The sequence below is a fragment of the Mytilus trossulus genome, chromosome 12 (assembly GCF_036588685.1).
Source record: "Mytilus trossulus isolate FHL-02 chromosome 12, PNRI_Mtr1.1.1.hap1, whole genome shotgun sequence".
Lineage (NCBI taxonomy): Eukaryota > Metazoa > Mollusca > Bivalvia > Mytilida > Mytilidae > Mytilus > Mytilus trossulus.
The window spans coordinates 58,882,188-58,906,325 of record NC_086384.1 but is presented as its reverse complement, the minus strand read 5'-3'; the positions used below and the strand labels follow the sequence as shown (position 1 = coordinate 58,906,325).

The 24,138-nt window shown below is 33.9% G+C and overlaps 1 protein-coding gene across 1 annotated transcript; it reads left to right on the top strand.

Annotated features, from left to right (window-relative positions):
- Positions 1 to 612: 612 nt before the first annotated feature.
- LOC134692640 (uncharacterized) lies at positions 613 to 3,713 on the top strand. The gene is made up of 2 exons (XM_063553099.1): positions 613 to 676; positions 2,899 to 3,713. Exons 1-2 carry the CDS (start codon positions 613 to 615, stop codon positions 3,711 to 3,713), a joined length of 879 nt encoding a protein of 292 aa, XP_063409169.1.
- Positions 3,714 to 24,138: the final 20,425 nt, after the last annotated feature.

Sequence of the window (24,138 nt, the reverse complement as noted above, 5' to 3'; positions counted from 1 at the left end):
ATGTCCGCCATTTTGATGATAAAACGGTAAGTGAATAAAATCCAGCTTGCCTCTATATCTAAATTTATTTAGAATGGTCCAAACTAGGTTTCTACCGAATTTTATGCTTTTAACACAACGTGCACAATTATTCACCTATCTGCTGGACTTAAAACAATACTAAAGCTTACGGTCAAACATAGTATTACATTCCTTGATAACAACAGCTTTAACGGTATTGTTTTATTGCACCAAATGCATTTTGGCAATAAACATTGTTTTTCAGTGATTCTCCTTGTCGTTAGTCCACAATATTATACTAAAAATTGAAGAGCTGATATAAGGATTAGGAAATAATAGTTAAGCCAAAAGTGTTATTTTTTATTTTACTTGCACTCGGCTGACACCAATACTCCATGTAAAGCCCAAGCTCATTATGCGGTGCTTCGGAACTGTCATGATTTAAAAATAGTTATGTTTTAAATTCGACGTTGGTCAATGGTGCAACAACTAATAAACTAAGGTTCCCCTTCCGACCGCGACTGCCGATACAACCTTGGCAGAAACCGGGATATCCCCTTGGTTGAGAGTGATGTACAAGTACACAGCCACGTACGTTGAATGTTGAATCCGATGTCTCATGGCGTGAATGCCATATTTTCTTTACTTAGAACCTTTGCAATACCTCTTAACCGGGGTAAGAAAATTGCCTATTGCACATCAATATATTCAGTCACTTTCCAATTCACAATCAATTGCAGTCAAAATTTACGAGACTTCTATCCCGGAATTACCCATATTTACTGTCAACTGATATCGTCAAGTACATGCAGAAATCATTTGCAACTGGATGGTTAGCAACAAACAATCAATTTAAAGAAATATGATTGATTCCTCAATTAGTACTAGCTTAACGTTAAGTGGCAATTATTTCATGAAATAAAGGTGTGTTGGAGATAGGCAGAAATTTAGACTCAAAGAGGTTTCCGATTTTTCTTTATCGATAACTTGATACTCTCATACCCGTAGCCAGGAGGGTTCGGACGACCCTCCCTCTCGAAATCAAATAAGCACTGATAAAGTCAACGTTTTGTTCAAAGTGTGACTGTTAAAGTCGAGTTCACGAGTCCAATGAACCCCCCCCCCCCCCCCCCCCCCCCTTGGAAATTCCTGGCTACGGGTCTGACTCTCCTTTACAGAATTGCGTAATTAAACATTCCATTCATCCGAAAATTGGCATAGATGATATCAATTAGGTATTACTACATAACACAAGATTTAATGACAAAGATTACTTGATTACATAAGCACACGAAAGGGCACAATTTTGAAACTAATCCAATAGTTTTCGAGAAGTATAAAAGGCGGTGTATTCAGTGAGTTTGAAAGACATAAAAACACATGTTACAGAGTCAAAAGAAGTGCTTCGAATTAGATATATTGATCCCCGAAACCGTTTTAATATACAACTGCAGAAAGTGTGTCAATTTTCCTTCAGGAGTCAATATATTTTGCGTCCAAAATTTGGTTGGACGTGGATGCGTATTTATACATCCTACAAAACCGAACATACCATTGAAGCCAAATATAAGCGCTCCAATATGTTAAACGGAGAGATTTGAACCGATTCTATCTTGGTTAGACATGGAGCCCCCTTGCAAAACCTGCTCTTTTATGTAACCAAAAGACATCCTGTGCTTAGCTATAACTTGACATTATATTCATGTTTCCGCTCGCTCATAAAAATAAAGCTGTGTTCATGATAAATCTTTCATTAAACAAGATTACTACAATAGGCAGAGAAACCGTTGTCTGAAGTGTAAGCTCATAAACGATAGATTGTTTCATTATTGTTTGCTTTACGTTCAGTGGCAAATATTTCATTCATTTTCAAGACGAGAAATTACTGAGAATGCATTTAAAATGTAAATACTGAAGAACGAGACAATTCAAATTTATATTGTAAAACAACATCGCTGATGTGTTTCTACTATAGGAATTTTGACAAGTTTTCTCCAACTACCTCTACCATTTTAGAGCTGTGGGTAAACAAAAGATGAACAGAAAACATTGAATTCGTATTTTCTCTGTACAAAAACAATAAATGCTTTATAAGGTTTATGGCAATTATGACCAGGTGTACCAGGTGTTTAAACATTTGGATAACTGTACAAAAACAGTAAATGCTTTATAAAGTTTATGGCAATTAGGACCAGGTGTTTAAACATTTGGATAACTGCAGCTGGGATTTGAAAAACGCCTCTATTCATATATTGAAGTTATTTATTTAAAAGCAAGCACAGCATATTTAAACATATCTAACCGAAAGATAAAAATTGTTGACCAGTTTACTTTTACCGTTTTAAAACTACAACCCATGGATATATGAGACATACGAAACAGGGATCCAGCGACACGTCTGTGTAAACTTTATAAAGGAGGAACCCCAAAATCCGTGATTAGTGTAATGTAGCCTATGAATAGATTTATCTTTTGTCTTGCGCATGATTTAAAGGTAGCATGAAACAGATATATCTTCCCACTGTTAGACTATATAATAGATAATGGAACTGTATTTTAATATCTTACCTTTATATAAATTTTTCATTTTTCTTAATTTATATTGTGTGGTCTGATAATTCGGAGCTTGATATAAAAGTTAAATGAGTTTTCAATCTTGTAAGTGAAAAAAAACAACATAAATCGATAACATCTTAGAGAAAATTTGAGGTCGTGAAATGTTACTTAAATTATATAGTTTGCAAAACATAAGAAATGTTACAACATTCAGTCACTTTTAGTGGTAAACTGAATTATAAATTAAATACTTTTTAGTGGTATTTTTTTTTGTAAACTGCATTATAAATAAGGAAACCGCTTGTTGAAATAACCAATTTGATACTTGATTATTTATTTCAGAAAATGAACCAAATAAAGAGAAATTCAACCAGGATCAAGCATCTGTCAAAACCAATCTTCCTGTTTCTGTCAGTTTGAGTAAACAGATAAATATCAAGACGCATGAGAATGAAGATCTGCACATGACTAGCTGTAAAAAAATAGACAATACATTAGTGTTTACCGACTGGAAAAATAACCGACTTACTATTTGTACTTCAGATGGTACTAATAAACATCACATTCCTCTGTCCTATACACCATTGTTTATAACAGAGGTAGATAGTAATACTGTAGCAGTCTCATGTGGTGACACAACCATACTGATAATAAACAGATCTACACGTTCTATCACCAGTACAATCAACACCAGTGATTACTGTAGCGGAATATCATATAATGATAATAACCTGTACGTTGTTATTGATTACAGTACAATACATGTGATAGACCTGACAGGTAAAGTAATACGTACTATACCGGTACCTACAGACTTTATCCGCGACATTACTGTAGACAGAGACAGGTTGGTCTGTTTAGACAAAACATCAATATACTGCTGCTCGTTAGAAGGAAAAGTAATGTGGAAGTTTAAAAAGGATGAAATTCAAGATTTAACTCTTGTAACAACAGATAATGAGGGGAATGTCTATGTGACTGTTTTAATAAAAGACATTGTAGTAGTTGTATCAGATGATGGTAGACATCATAGAGAACTTCTTACTCAATCAGATGGATTGGATAAACCGTGGGGAATTTATTTTGACAAAAAAGAAAATATTCTGCTTGTTTGTAATGATTGTGATGCTTTTCTTTTTGACGTCAAAAAGCGATAGAAATAAACATGAATTATTCTTTCAGACAATGAGTGTATATGGACTCGGATCTGTTTGTGTATTTTGTTATTAAAAAAAAATCTTTTGTTTACTTTTGTTTTATTTACTATCTACCTTTTTAAACTGATTGTCAGGATCTGTACAGTTGTAGTCCGTATTTAGGTTACAGACATTATTAACACATTTGTTATGTAGATGTTTGGTGTGCTCAACGCTTTATGTGTGACAACAAATCAACGTTATATGGGAATTTAAAGTAATGCTGTAAAGATGTGTTGTTCTTTGATACATATACACTAAAAAGTAAAATCACAAAAATACTGAACTCAGAGGAAAATCAATTTGGAAAGTCCATTATCACATGGCAAAATCAAAAAACAAAACGCATCAAAAACGAATGGACAAGAACTGTCATATTCCTGACTTGGTACAGGCATTTTCAAATGTAGAAAATGGTGGATTAAACCTGGTTCTATAGCGCTAACCCTCTCACTTTAATAACAGTCTCATCAAATTCCGTTACATTTACATGATGCGTTAAATAAACAGTCACAATCAATAAAATAGTCAAAATATGGGAACATCAGTCATCATCGTATAACAATTTAACAGGACACAACAACTGTTTGATGTTTGAAGAAGAAAACAAAATTCAAATCATATTGCATGATATCTTTTAAAACCATTTATACATTGTTAAAGAGGACATTTTTATTTAAGTCATTATTTTTAGTATTCGAAACAAATATTCTATACGAATGTGTTAGTTTGAAATAAAATCTAAACACATTAAAAATAGTATGGTGTTGTCGGTTTGCTGTCTCATTGACTGTTTCCGGTTTTCATTTCATTTCTTATTTTTCATCCTGAAAAACTTACATTCAATATAGACTGCTCATTTGTTCTCGTACTGAATAGGCATGACATATTTGTCACTTGACGACAAACCACAGATTAAGCTATTAGAAGTTCTATTTATATTAAACTGTATGACATGTTTTAAGTGTATTCGTGTGTTAATATTTAGAAAATAGGGAAGTATATATAAAAAAGAGGATGTGATATAATTGCTTATGAGACAACTCTCCACAAGAAACCAAAATGAAACACACAATAACAACTACAGGTCACCGTACGGCCTTCAACAATGAACAAATAAAATTAAATTGATAAAGGAAATTGGAAATGAGTCAAAGCGACAACAACTCGACCATAGAGCAGACAACAACAGAAGGCCACCAATGGATCTTCAATGTAGCGAGAAACTCCCACACCCTTAAGAGTCCTTCAGGTGGCCCCTTGAAAAATATGTATACTAGTACAGTGATAATGGACGTCATACTTAACTCCGAATTATACACAAGAAACTAAGATTACAAATCATACAAGACTATCAAAGGCCAGAGGCTCCTGACTTAGGACAGGTGCAAAATTGCGGCGGGGTTAAACATGTTTATGAGATCTCAACTCTCCCCCTATACCTCTAGCCGATTTAGAAAAGTTAGCGCATAACAATACGCACATTAAAATTCCGTTCAAGGGAAGTCCGAGTCCAATGTCAGAAGATGTAACAAAATGACATTTATACATGAATAACAACAGACTACTAGCAGTTAACTGACATGACAGCTCCTGACCTGAATTAAACTGATTAGTCAGCTATAAAAGGCCCCGAAATGAAAGTGTAAAACAATTCAAACGAAAAAACTAATGGCCTCATTATATATTACAAAAATGAACGAAACACAAATATGTAACACATAAACAAACGACAACCACTGAATTACAGGCTCCTTACTTGGGACAGGCACATTCAAACATATTCCATTCTCAATTTTATAATGTGGCGGGGTTAAACATTTTAGCGGGATCCCAACCCCTCCCCTAACCTGGGACAGTGGTACACCAGTACAATATAAGAACTATAAAAATCAGTTGAAAAAAGGCTTAAAACATCAGATAGACAAAATACAAGTGGACGTGGCCGGGTACTTGTACATCCCAACAGCAAAAAGACACAATGAACAGATCTGAGAGTACTCGCAGTTAAGTGACAGCTAGTTCAAAGCCACTAACAACTAATAAAAGAAAATCATGCCTCTAAGACTGAATTATCAATCTGTACACATCCAACATCCAATGGATTTAGTGTAAAGACATCATAAACAGTCAGTGAAAAACATGACCTAGTGCAATGTCAAGAAACATGTATCGACAGATTGTAGATCAATGAATGTGTGTTTGTATACATTACCTAATAATGACTTCCCGGTTCACCTAGCAAGCAAATTAACCAATTATATTACCTTTACCTACACTCTTAATACAATCGGCTGTAATAAGTTCATTCGATTCAGATTTGTTTACACAGAGTCATTCGAAATTAATTTATGGGTTCGTGTTATCACCCGAATATTGTTGTATGTATTTATTATTAATTTGAACTTTTTGAAATGTTGTATGTTTTTTGTTCATGTAACACAATGTGTAATTTTTGCATTTTAACTCACCGCGAGTGTTTTGCGTTTGCAATAAAGATTATTGTAGAAAGTTTAATGATATGTGTGTATGTCTTTTATCTTCAACTGACCTCAATATAAAAAAATAATTAAAATTAAAGTTTGTCATTATTATTCTTCAGTTCATTGTCCCTTATATCATTAACAACAACCAAACCCAACCTCATATCTGTTTTGGTAGACATAAATGTACGAAGAACTTCAATTTTCTCCTGTCTGGTCCTATATTAGCCACTTAACGTCGTAGAAACCACCTTTAATATTTTACATCTTTGCGAAAACTAAGGCCAGAAAAAGAAAGCCAAAAAGGTATACGTTATTGAATTTTAAACCTGATGCTTTTTGTTATCTATTAATCATGCTTTTCTTTGTCTAATATGTTCTCCTTTTTATTTGTATTGTAGTCCTGTAATATTAGGTTGTCATTTCAATGTTATATTTAACTTTGCCAGTAAAGTGCGAGGTTTGGCATGCCATAAAACCAGGTTCAACCCACCACTTTTATTCCCCTTTAAAAGTGTCCTGTACCAAGTCAGGAAGATGGCCATTGTTATAATATTGTTCGTTTCTGTGTGTGTTGCATTTTAACGTTGGGTCGTTTATGTTTTCTCTTAATTTTGAGTTATTGAGATAAGACGTGGCACGGTACTTGTCTATCCCAAATTCATGTATTTGGTTTTGATGTTATATTTGTTATTCTCGTGGTGTTTTGTCTGTTGCTTGGTCCGTTTTGGTGTTGTGTCGTTGTTTTCCTCTTATATTTGATGCGTTTCCCTCGGTTTTAGTTTGTTACCCCGATTTTGTTTTTGTCCATGGATTTATGAGTTTTGAACAGCGATATACTACTGTTGCCTTTACTTTATAGGTCAATGACATTAATTGCAAACGAAAAATGATATGTGAAATAAACGTCAGTGATATAGTACGTCATGACCACAAAACATAAGACAAAGATGTGATATATGTGACGGAGACAGAAACAAAACGAGAAAAAACAAGTAAAAAAAGTTTGTCATCGATCAAATGTATTCGTTCAGTGTATGTTCACTTGAGTTAATATGTTTTTTGATTGAATTATGACATGTCAATTCATTTGTTATAGTGTGCAATTGTTTGAATCTCTCCTTAGTCAGGAATCATCTGATGTACAATATTTGTCGATTGTTGTCGTAGTTCATACGCGTTTCCTGTTTTTTCTTTAGATTAGACCGTTGGTTTTAACCGTTTTAATGTTTTAAACAAGTTATTTTTGAGGCACTTTATAGCTTGCTGTTCTATGTGAGGCAAATCTCCGTGTTGAAGACTGTAATTTAACCTATAAAGGTTTACTTGATAAATTCTCGTTTTGATGGAGTTTTGGCTAATTGGCACTCATACCACATCTTCAATAATACTATACCCTTACGACGCAGATAATAAAGAAGGTGGTGAATGTACGTCAATGAGACAATACCCTTACGACGCAGATGATAAAAACATGTAATATACATCAATGAGACTATACCCTTACGACACAGATAATAAAAAAGTATTAAATTTACGTAAATGAGACTATTCCCTTACATCGCAGATAATAAAAAGATGTGGAATATACGTCAATGAGACTATGCACTTTCGACGCAGATAATAAAACGATGTGTTGTATATGTCAATGAGACTATAGTCTTACGACGCAGATAATAAACCGATATGTAGTGTATGTCAATGAGACTATACTCTTACGACGAAGATATTGAGAAGATGTGTGATATACGTCAATGAGACTATACACTCACAGATAATAAAAGATATAGAAAATACGTTAATGAGACTTTCCCTTACGACGCAGATGATAAAAAGATGTGTGATATACGTTAATAAGACTATGATCAGATTATACCCTTACAACGCAGATAAAAACAAGATGTGTGATATACGTCAAAGAGACTATAGCATCACGACGCAGATAATAAAAAGAAATGGAACACAAGTCAATGAGACTTTTCCCTTAAGACACAGATAATAAAAAAAGATGTGGAATATATGTCACAGAGACTACCCTGAAGATGCAGACAATCAAAAGATGTGGAATACTGTAAATTCAGAAATTATTGCGAGGTTTTTATTAATGCGAATAATGCGAGAGTCGGACGATCGCAATAATTAAACCTCTCATTCTTACTTTCATTTTTCCAATGTCAATTTGTGATTGATTTATCTCCCTTTGTTCAGTGGTGTGATGTATTTAACCTTTCACCTGGGGCATTTAAGGGTAATATGTTTTAACAACTTATTTCCGCTAACCGGTGTAATCAGTGAAGTCAGGTGACATTTTTATAACACTTCGACTTTTAATTAGTAATGTGTCTGTAATATGTTTATGATTGAACAATACTGCTTGGAACTTATATGAATGGGATACTAGTACTAGTAATTACTTTTGAATGCTGTTCGATTATTATATCAAGTGACAAATTACGATGTTATTTTATTTTGTTAATATTGTTTGTTATTGTTCAGTGGAGCATGTGTATTTTCAGTATAACTTTTTGCAACTTTTGAAATAAAAACAAGTTATATAATACTATTTATTATAATAAATAAATAATCAATAACAAAATAACAAAGATCATCATAAGATAATATTGTTCATAAAGCAAAGTACGGCAAAAGTTTTTCAAGAGTCAATTTACACAAGTTCAACATTACATGTAGTTCATAAAAAATACAATTTAACACTTTATACAGTCACTTATACCAGACTTTTTCCAACCTAGCAAGATAATGTCTCTCCTTGACTTCAAGTCGTGGAACACTTTACTCAACAACTTAGCATGTAACGGCTTGAGAACAGAAAGTCTTAAGTCAACCTTGTTGATGGTGGATGAATCTTTAAGATCTTCAGCAACCATATATGTGTACTAGTTCTTGAATTCGTTTTTCATGGCAGCTTTTAGCTCACCATTCAAGCTGAGATCCATTGGTTGAAGTTCCCCAGTACAACCCGCGGGTACGAAAACATGTTGAATTCGAGATTTAGACAAAGCATCTAGGACTTCTTGACACCTGTGTGCACGGAAAACATCAAATATGGCAATACCTGAGGTGGTAAGAGACAACCATCTGATGTGCTACCCAGTAGACCTGTTATCTCACGTTTATCTGCTAAACCGATGATATCAGCTTGCTTTGAGCCCTCCATCTCTAATGTCCAGTTAGATACAGGGACGATCTTCAACCCGGTCTGGTCAGAGTTGAAGATAAGTTGTGGAGGCACTTGGTACTTTGTAACGGTCTCGTTGATGAAACGATGAAATTAACTTTTTTGGTGCTCAAAGTCATCTGGTAGTTTTTTGGCTGCTTTGGTACCTTTTCGCTTGACATACCCGAGTCTTTATAGGAAGGATACGGCCCATGTCTTGGTGATATGAATCCACCAGCTTCACTGAGTAGTGTTGGGTTTTTGTGTTTGACTAGACCACGGGCTGTTGCAATAACGATAGCTTAGTTTACGATGCCACCGGCTTCTCTGATGCTGCGTATGTGGGCTGCTACATCTTTGTCTAAATCACCAAGTAGTAGCGGTCTACCACGTTTTTCTGGTGTCAACGCATTGACAGGTTGGTGGTTGGATTCTTTTGGGTGTACAAGATATTTCTTTTTCATGGCTCTTACTGCACTTTCTTTAATGTCAAGTTGGAGGTCTTTGCTAAATTTGCGGGCAGCGGCAACATTGCCATGTTCAGTGGCGTATTTAGCTATTTTAGCACGGGTCTCTGGTGTGTAGTGGTTGTTGCTGGCTTTTCTCTTGACCCCCCGTTTTGTGCTGGTAGTTGACTCATCAGTAGCAAGAGAGTTGACAATTTCAGTGTTAGCGGCTTTAATTTTATTAGCTGCATCTTTGTTGGTAGCGTTATCAGGATTGGGCAACCTCGAGACGATATCGACAGGGGAGCGTTTCTTTGTGACAAACTTCCAAATTGACATTTTTTTTACTTAATGGCGTAAAAAAAATATCATTTCTATTTATAACCAAATGAGTCTTTGCTAATCAAAGCTAATTTATAAGATGTGTAATTAAATTTATTTTTTAACAATATACGACAAGCCAAGCCTTTATGATGAATTTATTTTTATTTTTCTCAACTTCGCGTGTATGCATAAAAGGACTAAGAAGCCAAACATGCGATTATCAACTTTTAATATTGTAATTTATTTTCTTTTTAAGTTAAAAATATCCTATAATTACCCAAGCCGGGCCTCGTTCTACACTAATCTTCTGCACGTGGTCGATGTTCAATTAAGTTTCTAGATCCCCAAAGTCAGCATGCACAACACATAAGTTCTAGTGATAAATCTTAGTTTCTAGATCCCCTTTACAAGTTACATCAGTTAAGAATTGTGTATTCAATCACAGAAAACATAACTAAATGCATAGATTTGAACAAACCTTTACCACGGGTAGTAAGGTCGTCATATCGAGGAGCGTTTAGTACAGTGATTTTGTCATAGTTTGGGTAAGTTTGACATGACGGTGTTAAGTCTTTTTGATGACAATCAATGCAAAAATGTAAACATTGGGATATTTTGTAAACGGAACTTCTGATCATTAATGCAAGCTGGTAAGTACATTTGTATAAAGTAAATATGTTAGTACATCACAAGTTGTATCATATGGTTAATGATATAACACAGAACAAAGCTTGCGTATGTCAAAATTTAAACTTGCTAATTGGTTTATCGTGTATGAAAAAGGTTATTTGCTTACAGTCTGTTACATCACATATATCTTCGTGATATAACACTGCGGTCAATTATTCTGAAAAATACCTACTTTTGCAATCAATTCAAAATTTCTGAAATATCTGTGTCATGGTTTGGTTCATTCGTGTCATGGTTAAGTTCATGTTCGACATGGTTAAGTTCATGTTCGACATGGTTCGGTTATGTAATTCTTGTCGTGTATAATGAAGAGTTAGTATCAAAATGAACAAAAATCGTTCCATTTGAAACACAAAAAGACACAAGAACGCACATACAATGTAGTTATATGTTATAAGTAGATGCAATATGATTGCCAATGATATAACTATCCACCTGAGATCAAATGACGTAGTTGTTAGCAGCTATTTGTCATCAAGAGGCCTTCAGCATTCAACAATGAGCAAAACCATATTTCTTAGCAAGATATAAAAGGCTGCGACAAAATTGTATGTATAGGAATTCCAATTAGAAAACCATCAGCCTTATTTCTGTCCAAAATAAATAGCAAAATATGATACACAGTAACATACGATATTCACGGCATTACAGACACTTAACTTGAGACTATAAACAAAATGTTGCGGAGTAAAACATGTTTGTGGGCTTCTCAACCTCTTCTTCGCCTTAACCATGCAACACATGTAAAAATCATCAGATCGGGTTTAAACAAGAAAATCAAGTAACAGAAACACTAAAAACACAAATAAAGTACTGATATTGATTGGGACCTAGTTTCAAACAAACAACAAATGATAAAAAGTCATGATTCTTAGATAGCTTCTTTCAAATTTCAGGATGGAATTCTGCTGCCAATATTGTGAGCATCTTTGGATTATGTCTAGTAATACAAAACGATATATATTTAACACTGTAGTTTCATTTAATAGCATTATATGAAACAATATTGAGAAGATCCTATGTTTCAATATTTGTTTCTTAATTTTTAAATCTGTTATTGCCGCAGTCATATTATAAACTTGAATCATAAAGAACTAATTAAACAATACTACGTTTATTTATGTCAGCATCCATGCAATGTTTGACCAACCCCGAAGATCTACTGCTAAATGTAAAAGTGCAATCATGAACCCATATGACGGATTTGCACATGGTGCTCCAGGAATTCGTCAGTACCATAAAAGAGCATGTTATGATATCTTAAAATGTCATTATCTTGAAAATGAGACAATATATTATTTAAACTTTATGAATGCAAGAAATGAATCAGTATCACCAACAGCTTCAAATGACCCGTCTAGAGGAGCAATAGATGCAATTGCCTCTGAAAAATTGTATGAGTCCAATTCAATGCATGTGTGTAAAATTTGGAGCCTTATCGTGCAAATAAATATAAAAAAAAAACAATTACGAATTTGACTGCGTTGTTTTTATGCTAAACATATTTAGTTACACAAATTGAAAAGAAGTTATAAACTACGAAATCATGAAAATATAAGTTTTCAACGCAGACACCAAACAGGCATTTAGAAGTGCTAACTATTATGAAAGGAAGGGTTTTACACATTTAATTTCAAAAACATATTTACTGAATTCCGAAGTTGCGACTCACCAAAAATATTCAGAACCTAGTGACGCGACAAGTTGTCCTATGTCATATCTTACTGTTTTACGCTATACTGATAATAGTTTGATGGTTTCAGATCTCTGGTTGTCTCTGTCCAATTCATTTACCCATTTTATAGAAACAGGCAGATACAGAGTTTGGCCTATTTAATATATCCTATTGTTGAAGAATTCATGTTTGTGTTGTTGGTTTTCTGTCTCATTTATGTATTTCCTGCGTCATCTTACATTTGATATGACCTAGTAAATTGAAAATTAAAAAGCAAAAATGATAAACGGCAAATATAGACAGCATAAAAATATCATTAAATGTTCTAAAAAGTTCAAATGAAGTGTACTTGTGATAGATATCAACAAACTTACCATCTGTTTCATCTTCGTCCATCTTATAATGCGTTCTGTCCTATTACAAACGATGATTTTTTTGTCTAGCCAGGTCAAAATTAACAGTTTAAATGTACATGTAGCAGACAATATAACACGTGTTTCTTTGATTTTCAATCCTTTTTTCAATCACATTTAAAAATATACCACCTCATACTTAAAACTAGATAGCAGGAGTTTTTTTCATATAGTATAGAAACTATATTACATAAAAAGTAAAATATTTAAAATAATTTAATGATACTATACACGATATAAAAAAGAAGATGTGGTATGATTGCCAATGAGACAACTATATGCAAAAGACCAAAATAACACAAACATTAACAACTATAGGTCACCGTACGGCCTTCAACAATGAGCAAAGCCCATACCGCATAGTTGGCTATAAAAGTCCCCGATAAGACAATGTAAAACAATTCAAACGAGAAAACTTTTGGCCTTATTTATGTAAAAAAATTAATGGTGCATTTATACAATATTATGGGGACGAAGTCCCCAATTACGGTAGAAAAATCAATGAAAAAAAATTAAAAAAAAAATCTGGGAAAATTTCCCAAATTTTTCATTGTACTAATGAACTCAAAATCGTTAACGTTTTTTTTCAGATCTAGTTCCTGTTCCGGTTTTCCCGCATTTGCGCAGAAATCTGTCTTGTTTGCATGAGACTTTGATTTTTTTTTATATTTATCAGTCTACAGTAAAACATAAGATTGGATCTCAATACAAATTCAATTTTAATAATTGTTTGATATGAAAAAAAACCGTTACGTTACCTGATGAAAGCGTTTCTTTTGTTTACATCGAACATGACGTCATAACTTAAAGAACGTCACAGCTTATTCCATAACAACAGAACCAAAATCGGGAACGTTACGCACGGTATTTCGTTTTCTTTTATCAACATTTTGAATTAAAAACATAATACATACAGACTTCGTCCCCATTCACAGGTTATGCCTGCCTCATATTAAATGAAAACGATGCATTTATACAATATTACAAAGATTTTTATTGAATCGTAATAATAATTGATAAACTTGAACATTATATCGGCTTAAATTCAAAATTGGAGTTGTGATCTTTCATATTTTTAATTCGAACTTTGAAAGTACTTTTTATTGTAATTTCACCTATTATAGTTTAGTAGAATGTGTCCCCGTGCTTGTAGTGTATGCCCTTATATATTTCAGTTATTGGTTGTTTGTCTGTGAGAGAGCTTTCATATTCAGATATCGCAGATCAAATTTATTCGTTCATTGTGTAATCATACGTTTTTTGATTGAGTTAAGTCTGCCAATTGATATTTTATCGTATGTTTTTATATGTTGTGATGTTATGCTATTGTTTCAGAAAAGGGAGAAGGTTTGGGCCCATTAAAACGTTTAATCCCGCTGCAAATATTTGCACCTGTCCTAAGTCAGGAATCTGATGTACAGTAGTTGTCGTTTGTTTATGTAATATATTTGTGTTTCTCGTTTCTCGTTTTGTTTATAAATTAGACCGTTGGTTTTCCCGTTTGAATGGTTTTACACTAGTAATTTTGGGGCCCTTCATATCTTGTTGTTCGGTGTGAGCCAAGGCTCCGTGTTGAAGGCCGTACTTTAACCTATAATGGTTTAATTTTTAAATTGTTGTTTGGATGGAGAGTTGTCTCATTGGCACTCACACCACATCTTCCTATATCCAATTAAAACCAATAAGTTTTAAAACTGGTGTCCATGTCACGCGTAACTATTCGGTTTCGTAAATGGTTGAATACTGATGATGTCCTCTTAATATCTTTTGGTTAGTTTTGTAGTTGGGTTACTATATCATGGATCTATAACCCCACATCTCCTTTTATTCATCATAAACTGGTTCAAAACTTAAAATAAAGAAAAACCAACACATGTATAGTTTTCTAGAAAAAAAAATGCAAAACAAGAATTACTTTTTGACTAGCTGCCACTTTTGAGTAGAAGTCTTTAGCTATTTGACTAGTGATGCCGCTCATGATATCCCCGACAGAGTCCAGCATGGACATATGGAGAAAATTTATATGTGAAACAGAAGCAACGCTTTTTATTCTTTTTTGTAAAATTATATCGAAAGCTAGTTTAAAAGAGCAGTGACTTTTAAATTTATATTGTAGAAAACTAACAAAAAGTAACATGACATGTTTATTTTACGCTTTGACGATTACACCCAATAAATGTTGTTAGACAGGCTTTTTTTCTTCTCAGGCAGTTAATATCTAGTGTAACTTCGTTCAATAACAGGCGCTATCAATCAAATTTTCAGTATTAAAGTGAAACTCATATATATATTTATTTCTATCTAAACCATTACAATCTTGACCAAAACCACGACGAATTTCTAGACTCTTAACCGAACCATGTCAATCGCTTAACCAAACCATAGCAATTCCGATATCTTGCTTATTCTGCGTTCATTTCGTGAAACAAAAATTCTAATATAGATCGTTTGACCTCCAATACAGATTCAAGCATCTTATTTGCTTTTTATCTGCTCATGTGAATAGAACTGAGGCAATAGTTTGGGGAAGCAAAATAAATTAACCATGTCAAACTTATCCAAACTATGACAAAATCACTGTACTAAACGCTCCTCGATATGACGACCTTACTACCCGTGTTTACTTGGCGAAAAGATATGTGAACATCTGTGATTTACAATAATGTTAAGCATAAAAAAAAAAAAATTTAATCGGCAAGTCGCAAAAATAAAACCTCGCATTTTTGCCGGTGGTCGGCAAATCGCAATAATAAATGCACTCAATAATTTCTGAATTTACAGTATACGTCACTGCGACTTTGCCCTTGCGATGCAGATAATTAAAAGATGTGGAATATATATCACTGAGACTATACCCTTACGACGCAGATAATAAAAAGATGTAGAATATACTTCAATGAGACTATATCCTGGAACAGATAATAAAAAAGATGTGGTATATTCGTCTAAAAGACTATACCATAATGACACAGATAATAAAAATATGTGGAATTATGGCAATAAGAATATACTCTTACGACGCATATTAAAAAGATGTGGAATATACGTCAATGAGACTATACCCTAAAAAGATGTGATATATGTGAAAGAGACAGTAACAAAACAACAAAAAAGGAAAAAGGTTTGTCATCGATCATCTGTATTCGTTCAGTGTATGTTCACTTGAGTTAGTTTGTCTGTTGATCGAGTAAAGACATGTCAATTCATGTTAAAGTGTGCAATTTTTTGCACCTCTTTTTGGTCAGGAATCATCTGATGTTCAGTATTTGTCGATTGATGTCGTAGTTCATACTCGTTTCTCGTTTTTCTTTTTAAATTGACCGTTGGTTTTCCCGTTTAAATGGGTTTAAAGAAGTAATTTATGAGGCACTTTATAGATTGCTGTTTTATGTGAGGCAAAGCTCTGTGTTGACGACCGTACTTTAACATATACACTTTCGACGCAGATAATAAAAGGGATGTGTAGAATATGTCAATGAGACTGATCTCTTACAACGCAGATAATAAAAAGATGTGGAATATGCGTCAATGAGACTATACTTTAACGACGCAGCTAATAAAACAATGTGCCGTATACGTCAATGAGACTATACCCTGGGAACACAGATAATAAAAGATGTGTGATAAACGTCAATGAGACTATACCTTCACGACGCAGATAATAAAAAGATATAGAACATACGTCAATGACTTCCCTTACGACGCAGATAACAAATAGATGTGTGATATACGTCAATGAGACTATGATCAGACTATACCCTTACAACGCAGATAATAATTTAGCCCTGGTATCTTTAATGAATTTATTTGTTTTCACTTGAGTTAATAGGTATTATTATGTTATAGTATGCAATTGTTTGCACCTCTCCTTAGTCAGGAATCATCTGATGTTCAGTATTTGTCGATTGTTGTCGTGGTTCATACGCGTTTCTCATTTCTTCTTAAGGTAAGACCGTTGGTTTTCCCGTTTAAATGATTTTGAACAAGTAATATCTGAGGCACTTTATAGCTTCTTCTTAAGATAAGACCGTTGGTTTTCCCGTTTAAATGATTTTGAACAAGTAATATCTGAGGCACTTTATAGCTTCTTCTTAAGATAAGACCGTTGGTTTTCCCGTTTAAATGATTTTGAACAAGTAATATCTAAGGCACTATATAGCTTGCCGATCTATGTGAAACAAAGCTCCGTGTTGAAGACCGTACTTTAAAATATAAAGGTTTTCCCGTTTAAATGATTTTGAACAAGTAATATCTGAGGCACTTTATAGCTTGCTGATCTATGTGAAACAAAGCTTCCTGTTGAAGACCGTACTTTAACATATAAAGGTTTACTTTCATAAATTCTAGCTTTGAGGGAGATTTGGCTAATTGGCACTCATACTATATCTTCAAAGAGACTAAACCCTCAGGACGCAGATAATAAAAAAGATGGTGAATGTACGTCAATAAGACTTTACCCTTACGACGCAGATAATAAAAAGATTTGGAATTTACATCAATGAGACAATTCCCTTACGACGCAAATAATAAAACGATGTGGAATATACATCAATGAGACTATACTCTTACGACGCAGATAACAAAAAGATGTGGAATGTACGTCAATGAGGCTATACCCTTACGACGCAGATAATAAAAAGATTTGGAATATACATCAATGAGACTATTCCCTTACGACGCAGATAATAAAAAGATGTGGAATATTCGTCAATGAGACTCTACCCTCGGGACACAGATAATAACAAGATGTGTGATATACGTCAATGAGACTATACCTTCACGACGCAGATAATAAAAAGATAAAGACCATACGTCAATGACTTTTCCCTTACGTCACAGATAATACAAATATGTGTGATATACGTCAATGAGACTATGATCAGACTATATCCTTACAACATGTACGACGCAGATAATAACAAGGTGTGTGATATACGTCAATGTGACTAAAGATTTTAAACAAGTAATTCCTGAGGCACTTTATAGTTTGATATTCTGAGTTTGAGGCACAGCTCCGTTTTGAAGACCATACTTTAACCTATAAAGTTTACTTTTATAAATTATGGCTTTGATGGAGATTTGGCTAATTGGCACTAGTACCACATCGTCAATGAGACTATACCCTTACGACGCAGATGATTAAAACATATGTAATATACGTCAAAGAGACTATACCCTTACGACGCAGATAATAAAACGATTTGGAATATACGTCCATGAGACTATTCCCTTACGATGCAGATAATCAAACGATTTGGAATATACGTCAATGAGACTATACCCTTACGACGTAGATAATCAAACGATTTGGAATATACGTCAATGAGACTATACCCTTACGACGCAGATAATAAAAAGATATTGAATATACATCAATGAGACTATACCATTTCGACGCAAATAATAAACCTATGTGGAATATACGTCGATGAGAATATACACTTTCGACGCGGATAATAAAACGAGTTGTTGAATATGTCAATGAAACCTTACTCTTACGACGCAGATAATAAAAAGATGTGGAATTTACGTCAATGAGACTATACCCTCACGACGCAGATAATAAAAAGATGTGGAATATACGTCAATGTGACAATACTCTTACGACACTGATAATAAAAAGATGTGAAACTGTGTACTCACGTAGTGGTATTAACTATATGTTGATTCTGAAAAACTCTAAAGAATAAAATTTCTGGATAATTTTGAATCTCGGTCTTTTTCTGAAATTAGTTTTATTAAAACTTTTGATTTTTTTAACCTTGTATACAATCACTCCCCATGTGGAATTGAAAACTCGTCTCAAAGAAATAATCCACAATGCTTTTCATCATAAAAATGGTCGCATACGCTATAAATATATCACTTTGGGATACCATAAGGCATAATTTGTTAATAAGGAACAAAAGGGTACACATACTACACAGAGGAACAAATGATCAGTATGCTGGAGTTTCTTATTGACAACATATTTGTTGAATTTGGAGGTATACTTTTTCAACAAATTGTCGGCATTCCTATGGGAACGAACTTTGCGCCTCTCCCTGCCGACCTCTTCTTTTTTTCAGATGAATCGGAGCTCCTTCAGACACTTGTCAAAAACAAGAAGATCAAAGAAGCCATGTTATTTAATTTCACTTTCAGATATATTGATGATGTTCTTTCCGAACTTTTCTGATTGGGTTCCATTAATATATATCCACCAGAACTAGAAATTGAAGAGACCACAGACACGGCTGCCTCCGCCTCATTTTTAGACGTATACCTCGAATTTGACATACACAGTCATCTCAGTACCAGAATCTATGACACACGAGACGATTTTGATTTTGAAATTATCAATTTTCCCCATCTTAGTAGTAATATACCAACTTCACCTGCATATGGAATATACATTTCCCAACTTATTAGGTATTCAAGAGCTTGCAGCTCCTATTCAGACTTTGTAAAACGTCACCAGTGTCTGAGCAGAAAGTTGATGAACCATGGGTATGTCAAAGAACGTCTCATCCTTTTTCTAAAAAAGTTCATCGGAAGATAACCAGAACTTGTTGATAAATATTCCGTATCAACTTCACAAATAATACAAGATGGTCTTGAAGTAGAGGTGTTGCGTACTGACGTTTGGTTATCATCTTAATAACGTGTTATAGCATTCTTTTATTTGTCTTTATTAATTTTTACTTGTACTGTTTTTTGAGATATTCTTTTGAAGTGACTCTGTGGTTATGTAAAACATCATACTTTGAACGACACAATTATTTCATTTACTTATATTACTTTTACGTATGAATCTTGAATACTATGAATGACAAAACTATTTTATTCAATAATACTACTTTTTCTGTTAAGTCTGTTTTTTTATGATAAACATTTGACGTGAAACTGTACTTAATTATTTAATTATTATTATTACTTTTACTGTTAAATCTGTTTTTGTTATATCTACTTTACGTGACTCTGCATGTATGTATGCCGTCATACTTTGAACGACAAAATTATTTTTATGTCTTCCTGTACGAATTTCAAACGCACCAGTACTGAAAACCTTCTATCCTTTACGGGTAGACTTTACACACATAAATTAAGACGTATAAGAATAACAAAATTAGTATGTTAAATTTGGAATATGGCAGTTGATGTGTTTGGATTTTTGATTTTCCTTTTTGAATTTTCCTCGGAGTTTAGTATTTTTGTGTTTTTACTTTTATAGAACCCCAAGAATTCATTTGTTTATGAAATCAAATAATGCTCAATGTGCACCAATTGATAACCGGGCCCAAATATTAAAAATATAAATACATTGTTAGATTCACGTGACATGCGCGTCTATAAAATGGTTCCCTCATACTGTAACGTCGTACACTAGTACATGCTTTATCAAAGACGTAAAACTGGGTAGCTTGCGAGATGGGCTAATACACTTATTGATACCTTTAAAGCCTTTAAACGGTCCCAGTGTTGTAGTTCGAGTTGACCTGGCCCAGGGTTTACGCCCCTTATGTGACGATTCATATTTAAAGCAACTCAACATATCAATTGAAATTGGCCGTGTTAAAAATCGGAGCAAAAATCCATTTGCCGATAATACCATCGCTGTGCTCAAAAACGAGTTACTTCGTGAGGAACGCGATCATTCTCCTCGATCTGACAATACACTAGTTATTGCTACTACATGAAATACGCATGAACAATTGGCAATTTCTGAAATGAACCTTATTCGCGCACAGCACGAGGCTCGAAATAAAAATCACGGATTTAGCGCAATGTCTAAATGCAGTCTACCCCGTCGTCAGACCCTGATATTACAACAGGGGATTTGGTTTACCTTTAAAGACCGATAGGTCATAGACCCGATCGCGAGATCGGTACCTTGTTGTAGCGTGTGATGGTGAACGGTTGTTCATTAAAAAAGTTTTAAACACCATAAGTGTCCAGAAAAATCCGAGATATTCTAAGAACGTGTTGCTGTATGTTCCAGGTGTTAATTAATTTGAAGATAAAATGTTTTCCTCTCTTTTACGATTTGGTGTTTCGGTCACAGTTTTTGTCAAATCGTTGACGTGAGATGATTTTAAATTTACATATTCAATCTCATTTGAAACGGCATTTAATTTGTCCCACAAACTGTTGGATTTATTTATAAATGCCTTATTGTTTACATCGATATCCGATTTAATGAGCTCTGTTTGTGTAAAAACTTCTTGGACGGAGGTTAAAGCTGAATTGGTTTGAACTTTGACCGTATTTGTTAATGATGCAAACTTGTCTTTTATCTCTTGAAATTGATTGTTTGACGAGTCAATATGACAGTCAAGGGCATCATTTAAATTTAAAACTTCCTCAGAAGTTGACAATAAAAGACTTTCAATTCTCCTGAGTGTTGACATGGTACAGGAAGTCGGAGAATTTGCCTTATTATAATTTTTGCGAAATTTATTGATGGAGATACTTCGACGCAGGGTTGTTACCTTCATCGGTAGAGTCTCTTCTTCATCGTCGGTCCATTCAATGTTGTTACACACATTTACGCCACAATGATTATTTGCTTGAACGGTGTTTCCAGACGTTTTTATGTTCAGTGCAAGTTTTGCGAGTTTATCGGCTTCAATCTGACCGATTTCAGAATCACGAGCAACGTGCACCCACGTTACTTTTATATTTGATAACAAATGGTCTATGTCTGACCAGAGTTCTTTGTTTTTCACATCATTTCCGGAACATTTAAGTTTCCAGTGGTTGCTTTTCCAATAAACAATGTCATTTGTTTTACCTCTAACTAAATATTCACTGTCGGTTTTAATGATACTATTTGATATTTGATTTTCGTGTATTTGTTGAAGGCATTTTACGGCAGCATACAGTTCCCCTGTATTGTTTGTTTGCTTGTTAGATTCAGGAACTGGACCATTTATATTTTTGATATTATTTGGTTCCCAAAATATACCATAACTGGCCTTTGCCAATGGCTTGCCGTTATTCTTGAATGCTCCATCAATGTATACTTCCATTATTAAATGTCCAAACAGTTCAGGAAAACGTTAACGTTGTTTTCGCGGGCTTTCTTATATGACGTGATGAACATGGTTTTGATTTATAAATATTGTTTTGTTTGTGTTTTGTTACGATAAAAATGTTTATATTGATAACAAATAGTATAATTGACTGTACCGTTATACATTTTGAAGTCCATCAAACAGTAAAATCCATCGTAAATCACGAATCGAGTTTTCCTAAAAAAACAACATCCACAACGGACCACTGTAACTCGTCTCAAATGTAGAATACAATATAGGAGTGTCCAGTAATAACAAATAACTTCGAACAATTTTGAACGATGCTTTAGAAAATTTCAACACTTTAAAAGTCATGAGATCAACGGAAATATATAATAATCCTGCATTGAAGGATCGTGAAATTTTTAGGCAGTCATTAGACCTTCGTGACGTCAAAATCAATATCATATTGTCAGACACTTTTCTTTTTTTGATTTGGTTCTTATAAAATGGCAAACATGTGTATATTTAACAGAGTTTAACATAAAATTGAGCGTTTTACCCTTAACAGACGTATAACCAACCCGATTAATAGACCAACCGCCCATATAGCCTCATACTCAATATAGATTAAACGACCAATCTATCGGTTAGCCGAGTGTCGGCCGTAGTGATAGAATAAAACTTGATCAGCAGATGGATGACAACGCTAGGCCGCATCGTTCAAGTGTGGTTACTGCATTTCTGCAAAGCGAAGCAGTAACTGCTCTTTTATGGCCTGCAATGAGCCCTGATTTAAATCCGAAAGAGCATATTTAGGACACGTTAGACCATTAGGTACAGGCAACCGAACCACCTGTATAAAATTTACGTTACTTGGAAGTAGCGTTGCACCTAGAATGGCGACAAATACCCCAGTAGGAAATCTGACGACTAACCGGAGGGATGAGACGCAAGGTTGAGGCCTGCATCAATTCGTCTGGTTGTTTTACCCGATTTAGAATACTGAACTATGGAGAACGTAAACAGACTTGTAATGGACGTTTTCTAAGTGAAATGACAACAGTATCATGCATAACGAACTCAGAGGATCCATACTTATAATAGACACGTTTTAGTGTTGAAACTGGACTTGTGGTGTTGTGACAACCTATTCATTAAATTATTATTTTTGTTGCAATTTGATGTGTATTTCTTATAGTTAATGATATGTCCTTATAGTGTGCATTATTAATTATGACACCAAGTATCCCAGGATCCCATGTCCGATAGATACTTAACATATGGTATCTAATAAGGGCTATACTAACTGCATTTTTCATACGGTTGCAAATATATCAGAGAGACTTGTGAAGTCAATATTATTATATCCTCAAAAGATCAAAATCTTCGGGAGATAACTCGTGTTTAACTAACAATAGTGTTGGTCGGCTATAGAAATCAAAGTACTTAAGTAAAAAAGGCCTTCAGATTTTGTCAAACAGCTAATATTTAATGATGCAAATATACAGATAACCGGATAAAAGACGTATCGGGTTGTATTTGCATCTTTTGGGAGTGATTTCTTTGTTGAACCAACAACCGGCAGATGACTTGAAACACATGTGTGAACTATTTTACAGGCTCACTACAAAGACATTTTGAATTTTATGAATTGTTACTTGGGTGGAGAGTTGTCTCATTGGCACTTTATAAATGCAGCATGACATCCTAGCCCCCTAAATCCAATAGTATCTTCCATATATATTTTTCATTTTTTGGAGAGAAAAAAAACATGATATTATGATAATCTATTTGCAAATGGTTGGCCACGGATTACCATTATGTATGATAATACAATATGGGTTTTTCTCATTGTTGAAGGCCAGAAAATTGCCCATAACTGCTTACATCTACTTCATTTGAACTTTGGTGTACAATTGTCTCATTGGCTATTACAATCATACCATTTCTAATTATTTTTAAAATGAGAAACCTTATTGATAAAGTAATTATTTTTAAAATGAGAAACCTTATTGATAAAGTAATTATTTTTAAAATGAGAAACCTTATTGATAAAGTAATTATTTTTAAAATGAGAAACCTTATTGATAAAGTAATTATTTTTAAAATGAGAAACCTTATTGATAAAAAAACAACAAAGAAAAAACCTCTTGAAAGCATTGCTGTATGTTAAAGATA